This window comes from Frankliniella occidentalis, unplaced genomic scaffold (genome assembly GCF_000697945.3).
Source record: "Frankliniella occidentalis isolate FOCC.00 unplaced genomic scaffold, Focc_3.1 Scaffold168, whole genome shotgun sequence".
Taxonomy (NCBI): Eukaryota; Metazoa; Arthropoda; class Insecta; order Thysanoptera; family Thripidae; genus Frankliniella; species Frankliniella occidentalis.
The window spans coordinates 482,769-494,140 of record NW_026267294.1 but is presented as its reverse complement, the minus strand read 5'-3'; the positions used below and the strand labels follow the sequence as shown (position 1 = coordinate 494,140).

Sequence of the window (11,372 nt, the reverse complement as noted above, 5' to 3'; positions counted from 1 at the left end):
CCCCCCTTTTAAACTACCCTCACTTCAATTACTAAAAGGACTGCCTTAATCATTTCTGTGACTGCCAGTGAAATGGTGAGATGGGTACTTCTACTGTATAATGTTCAAAACTTGTGTTGAAAGAAAACAACCTACATTATTGGCAGTTTATGCACGAAGCAAGTCCAAACAAGCCAAACGATTTATGCAAGAAGGCTAATTTTTTGTCAATAAGATTGGGAGATAAAATCCACTTGAGATCAAATGTTGGACCCATGCAGCTTTTAATTATCTGATTTTTATTTCACAGATCTTGCCAGTAGCAAAGCTTTGTAAAGAACTCAGTACAAAAGTCTCCATTGATAACCAAAATTAATTTTTCTACATCCCCATCTTATTTAAGGTCTGTATTTTTTCATTTTGTATTTATTAATATTTTATTCCTGTTCCTTTTAGCCCTGATGACCTTAAAAAAGCTTGACTTAGCTTTCTTGGCCATTCCCTAATGGTTTATGTGAGAAAAGGGGTCAACATTTTTCTAGGGGTCACTAGGATAGCCCGTCCTCAGCACAAAATCAAGTGAGGGATTTGTAGAACATCTATCAAGAGAAAAAGCAATCTTAAAATCTTAAAACTCTTGTAATGGAATTAGCTGCAATGCCCCTCTAACATAGTTCTTTGTAAATTTATTTCTTAAATGACCACAAAAATTTCAGAGTTACTAACCAGAGCTAGGATAGTGGTCCTAAAAGCACCAGCAGTGAATGTCTGGAAAAAAATTGTGGTATGTACCTATTATTGTGTAAGACTGTCACAACTAGACTTAGAGTACCTGATAAACCTGTCATATGTATCACACAATGGCAATAAACCAAAGTTATTTAACCAAAGTTGTACAAGAATGATATTTTAATTCCAATGTGACAAAAGCAAAATCAATGTTTATTGTTCCTTAATAATAATTTGAGTTCTTCTCTGAATGTGATGTACAATCAACTGGATAATTCAACTCCCAGTAATGTAAAAATACAAATAGTGAGGTTGAAATACAAAGTCAGTTGAAATATCATGGTAAATTTTAATAATGTACCTTTAAAGTAGAACAGTACAGAGAAAATAGGGCAGGCTTAACAACTCTCTCACCTGAAACTATAGGTGAAAGATGGAAAGCTCACTATGCACATCTAGCAACATTGTACATGTACAGCAATATTCCTAAGTGACAGCATAAAATAAACTACACAGATAAAGCCAAAAGGCAAATAAGAAGAATAGAAAAATAAAATCTACACAAAACAAAGCAGCCACAAGAAAGACGATAGAGAAAAAAATATTAAAGTAAAGATGGCAAGAGTTGGAATGGCTGGCACAGATAACGTTGGCATACAAAGATTCCTAAGATTAGCACAGCTCGTGGCTCACAATACATGTATTTATTTATTAGTTACATACTCGATTCAAAAAGTAAAATTACCGAGATTATCACAAGGAACTAATGCAGAGGAACTGTTGAGTGAATTTGCATGCGACACATGGACAAAACATAATTTAAACAGCTGACGCTGACACCTAAAGAAATGGAAAAGAACTGTTAAGTTAACATATTCTAAGCAGAGCTAAAAGGCATTTAAACCTCCAAAGAAGTTAGCATGACACACTAAAATCAAATAAAAATGGAAAGGTTATACGTAAAACAACAATAATCATACATCTTCCAATAAATAACTTTGGTCTAAAATTCACCTCTGAGATCAATTACACTAATTAATCTGAATGTGAATAAGCTTATAAAGATTGGAAAATTGCAGAGTCACAGCACTTTGTTTAGTGATAGCAAAACCATAAAAAAATATCCAGTGCCAAAAGCAGTTCACAATCTTTAGATTGAAGGAAGGAAACAATAGATAAAGAAATTGTAATGACCAATAATATGGATATTTACTTGATCTGCAGAAGACAATTAAAAGGTTTTAAGTTGGCAAGTGCAAATAAGTAACAAATGCTCTATTGGGTATTGGCACAGAAAACACAGCATGTCATGGAAAGATAAACGCAGGCAACAAATATTTGATTGTGAGTAAAATTAGATAAAACTACGGTAGCAAGTAAGAGCAACGGTTGACCACACAAGGTGAAACAAAAATTCCTTTGCTCACATTAACACAGATTACAAAAGAAAATCTGTAGAAGAATGACACTAAAGCCAGATTTTGTAATGATGTCCAATGATTTCCAAAAACATCAAAAGTTAAGAATTTCTAATGCAGTTGTCTGCACAGCGAAGGTTGATCCCTCTAAACGGATACTTATGTTCTACAGGAAGGTGCCTTGATTCAACAATGTGCTCAGAACAAACAAAAAACAAAAAACAGAAAGGATCTAAAAATAAACATTTAGAAGTAAACTAGACCCCAAACCTACAAAAAACAGCTCCAGACTAGAGAAAAAAAAACAAAAAAAACTTGAAGAATACCATGTTGGTCTCATTTTTATCAAGCAATTTCCTTGTGAATAGCTACAGATCAATTAATTCTATACTATCTTCCACTAGAATAGTTTCCACCAGACCAGAAATAAAAATTGACTAGGAATAGTCAAAAACTTGTGAAATCACTTTTACAATTTTACAGAGATAATGTAACTACTACTTTACAATAGTAATAGCATTCTTCAATAGATCACATAAAGCATCAACAGACATATTCACCTCTTTAAAAAAGTTCAACAAGGTAAAAGTTCACCTTTCCTTTCTCTTAAATATTATGTTAATGTAAATAAATAGGAGTAGTAAGATGTGCTCCCTTGCTAGATATGTGCTCCAATAAAACAATTATATTCTACTCCAGTGAGCAAAATATCCCTAATCTAGAGATATACAATAAAAATGTATATGTTGTGCAACACTTCTCCCACGGATTTGAGCTAACTTTTGTTGATTCAGTCAATTAAAACATTTTGTCAACAATTTTGCAAGAATGTGTTCTCAAACGTTACAGTTAGAAACAAAAATTGAAAGACTGATTCAGATGTTGCAAACTTCTTCAACAAGACAACCAACGATAGTTTTTTGGCAATTTGAAAAAACAAAGAAAAAACAACTGAACTGTAGAATGTCCATGAGGAAAAAATACCTAATAAAAACAAAAGTATGACACATCCTCAACAAAAAGAGAACATAAAACAATAATTGAGAAAAATAAATGATGCAAATTACAGTATATTCTGTCAGTTATCATCACCCTGCTTTGTATCAAAAAGGCCACATGATTCAATGTCAGTCCAGATAAAACATCATCATTCCAGGCAGTGTGTAGCTTAAATGTATATAGTACTTACATACCAGTAAATGTAACAAGTCATCAATATTTAGCAAAAACAAATCTACCTACAAAATATAGGAACCACACTACCTTGTTGAAGGTAATTAGTAGAACACTGAGTGATTCAGATTTGATTTTTTGAGACTCTGCTCATATTGCTATGCTCCACTGAGGTAGGGTGATTGTCATAGACAGAGCGTTATGAACCAGTGACCAAAACACAAATTGCACTTCAGGGGCCTTACACTTAAAAGCGGCCTAAGTAGTTCCCAGTCTCAATAACATTATAAATGTAAACACTTCAGTAAAACAAAAATTTAAAATTTTCAACTACTTTAGCTTAAGTGAGATTTCAGCCTACAGTAAAAATGGAATCTGGGAAAAAGTCCCTCATAAGAAAAGTTGTACACAATAAATAGCAGTGATTAAATTAAAAGGTATTAAATTTAAGAGTGGAGAAAGTGATGTTCAAAAACAAAGCACCAAAGACCATTATTAGTCAGATGGTGCTTCAAGACCACATATCATGGCCTTCATAACACTTGCAGCAGCAAGAGCAGCATACGGCTGCCATTCAGAACGACGGGCACCATCTTTGTAATCAGCGATGCCTCTCAATATCTGTTAAAGAGAAATAATAAATTTTTCAACAACATATGGACAAATTTTGTGTAACAACAATGAAATTTTTGAATAATACCACATTACATACCGCGAAGTTGTCACGACAGTTTCCTTGCACACTTTCAATTACAGCATCAAACTCACAATCATAAGCCAATGCACCATACTTGGCTGAGAATATTTGACGTAACATATCTTCTCGTGCCACTTTTCGACCAGAAGCAATAGACCCAAGATGAATACGAGGGCATCCTTCTTGTCTGTGTGAAGTAATCAGGGTAAAATAAACAGTAAGAAGTAATTCTAATTGGTTTTCTTGGATGGAGAAAAAATATTCTTCTACCTTTTAGATGCTCCTTCAGCTGGTGAAGGATGGGCAACTTCAATGACATCACGTTCCCCAATTGACATGAAGAGTTTGTCAGAGTCAGCATTCGGCCTTGTAAAATCTTGCTCAAGCTCATTTGATGTAATACCCTTCAAGGCTTCATTTAAATACTGCATCCATGGAAAAGATTTTTCTTCCTAAAGGATTATAAGAAAGAAAGAAATTGGAGGGAAAAAGTTTAAGCATAGCAGGAGTATTGACTTCAAAAATAAAATACTTTAACAAAAGTAGGGCTTAAAACAAACCTGAGACTTAAGCTGAGCTGCTATGTCCTGGAGAATCAAACTGTTTGGACAGTATTCCTTAGTATCAAACTCAAAATCTCCTTCTCCTTCACCACATCGGACATATCCACAATAAGTGTACACATATTTTTTCTTTTGGTTGCTACTTGGGTGTGATACAACCACATCACCCAATCTCACATGTTTGGAATAGTCTGTATAGTGAGGAACACCACCTCCAACTCCCACCAAAAAGACATAGTCAACCTTCTGAAAGGTACCTAGGAAATAACAAAGAATCATAAGCGATACACAAATACCACCCAGGAGCTCCATACATCACAACCACAATAAATAAGATTAGATGATACAATGAAATATTTAGAGGACAACATTGACATACCCAACAGCCTGGTTGTAGTGTTCCCTGCAGCAGTCATTGCCTCCCTTGTATGACCGACACTTGGCAGTTTAGTGCTTACAATACGGTGGGCCCCAATGTTGCCCAGAGTGTAAACATTAGACTCTCCTGAAAAATGTTATGCAAGTTAAGATACAAGGAAAAACCTCAACGAATACCAAGAGTATGGTAAATAGAAGTATAGCACAGTACAACATGAACTTTGACAACAAATGTGTCTCCCAAAGCACACACAAAAAAAGGCCACATAAGCTTGGTAAACAGTTCACAATGACAATTTTCAATACAGCAACAAAATAATGTTTTGCAGATTTGCAATCACTTAATCATCTAGAAAAGTCAATAATAAAAGACACATAGAACAGACCAGTCAAATCTTCTTTAACAATAAATGAAAAACACAGAGCTACCAAAAACTCAATACAAATACAAAGAATCAAAAAGAATGCACCTTTAAAATTTCAGTGAAGGTGGAAACACATGCTTTTTATATCTTAAGAAAGATAGATTTCTAAAATTGTTGGAAGAGGAAGCATCCCAAAACAAACACAACACTGAAATCACAGGAACAAAACAAAGCCGATAATACATCATACATCACACAGTAACAGTAAGCCATGCACACCAAACCAGCTCAAAACAGGCCCTTTTAAGTCTCCTCCAGAGTTGGGAGCTTACCAAATCTAGTTGGCTTATAGTAAGTTCCATCAGGAAGCTGAACTGCTGGAAGACCTGAAGAAGTGTAACACTCAAAACTGAGTAGGTGCAAAGCATAAAGAGTAATAAAGATAAAGATGGCATTAAGAATGAAATAACTGCCAAAAATTTACAGCACTCCATGCTTTCTACAAAACAAAGGAAAACAAGGCTCTCCTACAAAACCGTGCACATGCGTGTTCATAATTATCTGGTTGTACTTGGGAGCAACCTTACTGCTAGGTTGTATGTCTCGGGAAAATTTTTGTACAAAGAGTGGCACAGATAATATAAGAGAATTACTTTAGGATGTGAATAGGAAAGTTTGTTATAACAAAGAGCAGGAAATAAAAGACGTAAGTAGGTAAGTAAATTTGAAGTTTTCCATGCAGCATTCTAGGTTGTTTTTTGTTGTCTTTTTTTAGTAAATCTCCAGATATTTTTGAAAAAGAGACGTTTAAGAAACCTGGGTAAAAAAGACATCAAACTGAGAAGCATATTTTGACTCACCAACTGTGGTGTAACGCACAAATGTTTCTTTGTTCTCAAGCATAGCGTCCACAGCTATCTTTTCACAATATTGAGCTGTAATGACAGCAATTGTAGGCTGCTTTGCACTAACCATTGTTGGCATTTGCTTGACAATCTACAAAGAAATCACACAATTTTATTTTTTGTTAATCCAATTTTTTTGGTTCTTATTGATTCTCAGTAATACCTGAATTTCAGAGTCTGCTTGTCCAACTCGTGTAAATGCACCATGCTCCAATGATTTAACAAGACCTTTACTTTGAAGCTGCTCAATACAAGAAGCTACTTGTTCCATTTCCCATCCATGAGTACTATGGGGTGGAGAAAAACAATAATAAGTTAACTTATATCAAACAAGAGACTGTAAGCACATAATTTGATGAATTACTTTGCAATATCTTGGATGGTGATAGGATTAGGGTAGGATGACTCAATTAACTCCAGAACCTTTTCTTCTGTAAGCTCAATCTTTTGACCCAAAATACTTTCATCGGCAGACACTAAAAGAAGAAAACAACCATAAGAAATATACTCTAAAAGATTTTTGAACAGTTCTAAAACAGAAGCTTACATGGTCTTGTTGGTGGGGCCACGGATTCTAGCTGCCTAAGTTCTATTTCCAGACGACGAATACTAGAATACCGGTGTTGCATTAGCTTCATGAGTTTTTTAATGAAGCCAACATAGTCTAATCAAGAAGTAAAGAAGATTCATAAGTAGGATTTTCATTCACAAAGATGAGCTGCGCAGTAAATGCCACAAACTTACCACGGGGGAATTCTTGAGGACTCACAAGCTCTTTGAAAAATTCTTGAGCAATATGAGGTTGTTGCCAGTCAGGTAATGAGGATATAAACCAAAATTGTAGATGCCTGCTTTCTTGTGTATGCTTTCCAGTTTGAGCACTGACCAAGAACACACGGAATTCTAAAGAGAGTTGAGCGGGTATGTCTGCAGTAAGATCTGGAATAAATCAGGATTTATTAGCTTCAAGGACAAGGCAGTATATAATTAGGATGGAACTATTAGTTGAGACAAATATTTACCACTTTGAGCAGTTTTATTGATGACAATGCCCTTGTGATCTCCACCAGCAACATGCACTGTGCCATCACCATTCACGGACGCTTTACTTTTCCTCTCAATAATTAAAGTTGTAGAATTAGATGTTTTGCACTTTGGTGTCATAACAATTTGATCTAGGAAATAGAAATGTTATTATAGTGACAATGGGAAAATTAAAGCATCAAGAAACATTTTTTTTCTCTACATGCAGTTTTACAAGATAGATAATTGTTCTTACCCAATGCTGGCTCCCCCATTGTGGATTAGGATATATATTTCTTGATATCAGGCAATCTAAACAGAGTGTACACGAGACTTAGCGAAGTTATCACAGGGAAATTACTGAGTCAAAGAACATATGGTCAATGGTCGGTTTCTCAAAATAAAATGCCTGGCTGTAATATGGATGAAATCATCGAACGTTGCAACGCACTTTGCAAAATTGAGACAAGATTGAATAAGCACAAAAGAATTATAGTTGGGAAATAAAACCAATTGGTTTCAGAACAGAGAAATGGAAAGAACAATTAATGTGATGCATTAGTATCTCGAAAGCCTGCCTTCTGAAAATATTTTAATTCCTTAAATGCCCTATGACTCATCTTCACGAAGATTAGTCATCCTCATATGGTTGATGCAACAAAGAGACAAAAGTTTTTTGAGAACTGCACAAAAATGTATTAAAATCACAACATTTCGAACTAGAAATGAAAGAAACCACTGTCACTTTGGAATTGACAGCTGCACATATAAAATCATCCTGTTACCTTGAGCCACACCTTCCAAGTGATAAAGGCCTTGACGGTACTCACTCAAGTGACGCACACGGAGGATTGAGTTGTGCTGGTGATCTTCCTACCAGTGCAGGCCACTGACATTAAGATCAATTACGTCCTGATTGAGTTAGAGGATTTGAAGACGTTAAGGAGTTCAAGCAACGCCCACTTCCAGCGCCATGAACAGCCGCAGCAGCTACAGCAACTACAACCTCCTCCAACAGCAACAGCAACGCAGCAACGCTTTGTTTTTTCGATGCCCGGAAGACAACAGGACTATGAGACTTTTATGACAACATATACTGGAGCCGATATAGATAAATACTTTTAATTTCTAAATTAAATGCCGAGTTGTGAAAGAACTCTAGAAAATGTGATGTCGAAGATACGTTTCAGAATCCAAATTTAAGTCTAATCATCGGGGCCGAAGTACAGGTATCATCGAGGAATGATGACAATGTCCAGTATTTTTTTTTTTCATTTTCTCAGTAGATTTCTCATAATTGCAAGCTACCAGCCCCTTCAAGAGGTCCGTTCTCTGGCAAATTTAATGTAATGTACATCTTATTGGACGAAGCGAACATAGTTACCTGCATACATATCTTATTCTCCGATTTTATTTCGGTCACTTATCAGTCATGAAGTTGAGCGACATACTCAGAGTAGCGGAACGTAGTGGGAAACATATAGCACCATAACCTAAGAACTGTTTTCAATTGCAGTGTCCGAAACACATTTAAAGTTGCTGACTTTACCTTTGAATTGATGTCAGATCTTTACCTGAGAGTTTTGATTCTTTTGTTAAGAGCAGTTTCATTGATAAATGATTAACTTAGATGTTAAGTCCTAAGATCTCCACAGAAAGAAAATAGAATTGAACTGTACCTACCTACTTTATTGCCAATTGTAAATAGTAGAGTACTCAGTTCCTCTTTGTTTCTCCCTGCTATACCCCATGTGCAAGGTCAATGTTCGGATATCCTGATCAATTCCTTAATAGTGCACTGACCAGTTGCCCAGACTGCTGGGTAGTTAAGCTTTGAAAAATCAGAAATACTGCCGTCTCACAACTACGCAACACCTGGAGGGAGGGGGGGCTATCCAGCAGACGTTCCCAAGACATTTGGCCGGGGAAGTCTAAAATCAATATGACATTTTCCGCGGTACACATTGGAGGACTTTCTCCATGGCTTCCGGTCAGTCGGAGCATCATAGGGAGGGGGGGCATTTGTGCTTGGGGTCGTCAACGGACACTTCTGGAGCGGCTTACTCATACTCATCTCAGTTCTGACTCCGGCTGGTATTTTTTTTTTTTTTATGGATTTGCTTGGATGTCGCACGATGTCAGTCGTGTGGAGGTAGGTTGCAATGATAATGGTAAAAGTGAAAAAAATGACCGTTTATTTTCTTGCGTGTAAGCGTATTTATTTTCTTACACAAACGAATAGACACTTCCGTCCGGGACGCCGTACGATTTACTGCGTGCGCTCGACGTCGTAGTTCGTGATGGACTGGATCCATGGCAAGTAACTGCCCAGCTTGGTGAAGACGCCGGGCCGGCCCCTGCTGCAGCCGTTGTTGGGCGTGAGTGTGGCGATGCCGATCACCTTGGAGACGGTCGTCCCCTCGACGGCGGCCTCCACGATCAGCGGCGCGCCCGAGTCGCCCTGCGTGCAACAGGACAGTGAACAGACGTCACCTCCCCGAACCTCGGCTTCACCCTCCGCCTCCTCTGATGGCGGCTCCGCCCCGCCCTTACCGTGCACGGGCCCTTGTTGATGAGCCCCGCGGTGCAGAGGTGCGCGCCGCTGATGGGCTTGCCGAGGTGCGCCAGGGTGCAGACCAGGTTGGGCACCACCCGCGAGGAGATCTGACGGAGCTTGGGGGACGGCGACTTGAACACTGTGGACAGCAGGGGTCGAGGTAAGTCACAGGGGACAGGGGGTGGGATTTCGAAGACAGGTGACCTTGACCTGCAGGTAGGTCTGTAACTGTCTGTACTACGCACCGTCGTTCGGGTAACCCCAGCCGGACATTTTCACCTTCGTGGCGAGGTAGCTCTTTGTTGTGTCGTCGACCGAGAGGAGGAGGGCGGTTGATGTAGCTGGACCAAACAGCAATAAAAAGTGTTTACCGCACCGTGATAGTTACTGTGAACCCAGAACTTAGCGTTCTGCTGGGCCGGGGCTCAGAAGAGTTGTTGCGCTCCCTCACCAGCGGCGCCGACCGCCTTGTCGATGGGGAGGATAGCCAGGTCGGCGGTGGTGAAGGTCTTCAGGAACTCGGGGTGGATGATCGCGGTGTTGGCATTTTGGTCGGCCACGTCCGGGGAGGTCGTCGTCTTCACCTCGTTTTTACCGATAAAGATGTTGTGCGTCGTGCCGCTGTGAAAGAGGAGGCCGTTGCTCGTGACTGATCCTTTGCATCCCTGCTGGACTGGGCGAGCAGCCCCGCGTCGTACTGTACTCACGCGAGGGCGCAGGTGGCGGAGGTGAGGACGAAGTAGGCGTCCGCCCCAGCCGCGTCAGAACCCAGGATCAGCACCCCGGAGCACACGGGCAGGTCGACCTGGAGGCCGTTCTGGGTGCGGCGCGGCCGGATGGCCACCTGGAAGCTGTACGTCTTCGCGTCCTCCACCACGTCGCCGCCCGTCATGCTCAGCCTGGCGGATCCTGCGGCCGAAGCGAGAGTAAGGTGAGGGTGTCGCTGTAGCCTTTAGGCGGGTCCCTCGGCCACGCCCTGGGCGGTCACGAACCATTGTCCACAAAGGCCTGGGCCGCGGCGGCCAGCAGCGCTAGACAGGCGATCTCCTTCAACATGCTGACTGTGTGAACGGCGTGCAGAAGACGGTTCGGTAGTGCAAGCTCCAAAGGAGCGCTCCTATTTATGAAGACGGAACAACTACTTGCGCCTTATCGCTTGAGCAAAGGACCGCGTGACGCCCGTCTCTTCGTTGAAAGTCGTATCATTTTAGTGCAAAATCCAATCAGGGAGATGACACCCTCGCACGCGTCACAAATAATGCACTACAGCAAAGATGATATACTCGCGAGGCCGACTAAGTGGTCCCACTCAATCTTGGTCGCGTGATGTTTTCTTTTTAGATCAGGAAGGGATACAAAAATAGGGCTGATGTGTGTATTTCGATCACGGAAAAAAATAATTAGTTGTCGTAATCAGAAGTTGATTACTACGACCAGAAATTCTAGTAGCTTGTGGGACGATCGACTTTCTGATTGTAAGAACCAAACTGCTTCGTAGTCACTACTTAGTTGCGAAAAGCGGAAAGTTGATTCTGAGGATCAGAAATACGGTCGCCGGGACCATCTTTTAGCTGGTCGTGAGAAC

The 11,372-nt window shown here is 39.7% G+C and overlaps 3 protein-coding genes across 4 annotated transcripts in view; 1 reads left to right on the top strand and 2 right to left on the bottom strand.

Moving 5' to 3' along the window:
* The window catches only part of LOC127750310 (5-hydroxytryptamine receptor-like), a 67,297-nt gene extending 66,837 nt beyond the window's left edge, over positions 1–460 (top strand). The window contains exon 5 of the mRNA XM_052271629.1: positions 436–460. Within this exon, the coding sequence (XP_052127589.1) occupies positions 436–460 (25 nt within the window). The remainder of the gene's footprint in view (positions 1–435) is intronic.
* A 577-nt stretch (positions 461–1,037) lies between these two features.
* Positions 1,038–8,388, bottom strand: LOC113208839 (uncharacterized). Of its 2 annotated transcripts, XM_026426049.2 has the most exons (14): positions 8,061–8,388; positions 7,487–7,542; positions 7,230–7,382; positions 6,952–7,146; positions 6,755–6,871; positions 6,572–6,683; positions 6,371–6,494; positions 6,163–6,298; positions 5,635–5,688; positions 4,939–5,064; positions 4,557–4,816; positions 4,267–4,448; positions 4,012–4,183; positions 1,038–3,920 (listed from the first exon to the last, which is right to left on the bottom strand). In XM_026426049.2, exons 2-14 carry the CDS (start codon positions 7,503–7,505, stop codon positions 3,795–3,797), a joined length of 1,776 nt encoding a protein of 591 aa, XP_026281834.1. In that variant the 5' UTR covers positions 7,506–7,542; positions 8,061–8,388; the 3' UTR covers positions 1,038–3,794. The 2 variants fall into 2 exon arrangements, with proteins under 2 accessions (XP_026281834.1, XP_026281835.1); XM_026426050.2 differs by lacking the exon at positions 5,635–5,688 and having other exon boundaries at positions 8,061–8,347.
* Positions 8,389–9,408: 1,020 nt separating this feature from the next.
* Positions 9,409–10,944, bottom strand: LOC113208829 (chymotrypsin-2). Its single transcript, XM_026426032.2, has 6 exons — positions 10,780–10,944; positions 10,495–10,696; positions 10,239–10,408; positions 10,033–10,128; positions 9,784–9,926; positions 9,409–9,691 (listed from the first exon to the last, which is right to left on the bottom strand). The coding sequence occupies exons 1-6, from the start codon at positions 10,841–10,843 to the stop codon at positions 9,500–9,502; spliced, it is 867 nt and encodes a 288-aa protein (XP_026281817.1). The 5' UTR covers positions 10,844–10,944; the 3' UTR covers positions 9,409–9,499.
* Positions 10,945–11,372: the final 428 nt, after the last annotated feature.

Coding starts and splice junctions, on each gene's coding strand:
- LOC113208839 (XM_026426049.2), bottom strand. Junction 5,689..6,162: donor TGTGCGTTACACCACAGTTG/GTGAGTCAAAAT, acceptor ACACTTCTTCAG/GTCTTCCAGCAGTTCAGCTT. Junction 4,817..4,938: donor CACTACAACCAGGCTGTTGG/GTATGTCAATGT, acceptor GTTATTTCCTAG/GTACCTTTCAGAAGGTTGAC.
- LOC113208829 (XM_026426032.2), bottom strand. CDS start 10,843: ATGTTGAAGGAGATCGCCTGTCTAGCGCTGCTGGCCGCCGCGGCCCAG. Junction 10,409..10,494: donor TCCGCCACCTGCGCCCTCGC/GTGAGTACAGTA, acceptor CCTCTTTCACAG/CGGCACGACGCACAACATCT. Junction 9,927..10,032: donor CTGGGGTTACCCGAACGACG/GTGCGTAGTACA, acceptor TGCTGTCCACAG/TGTTCAAGTCGCCGTCCCCC.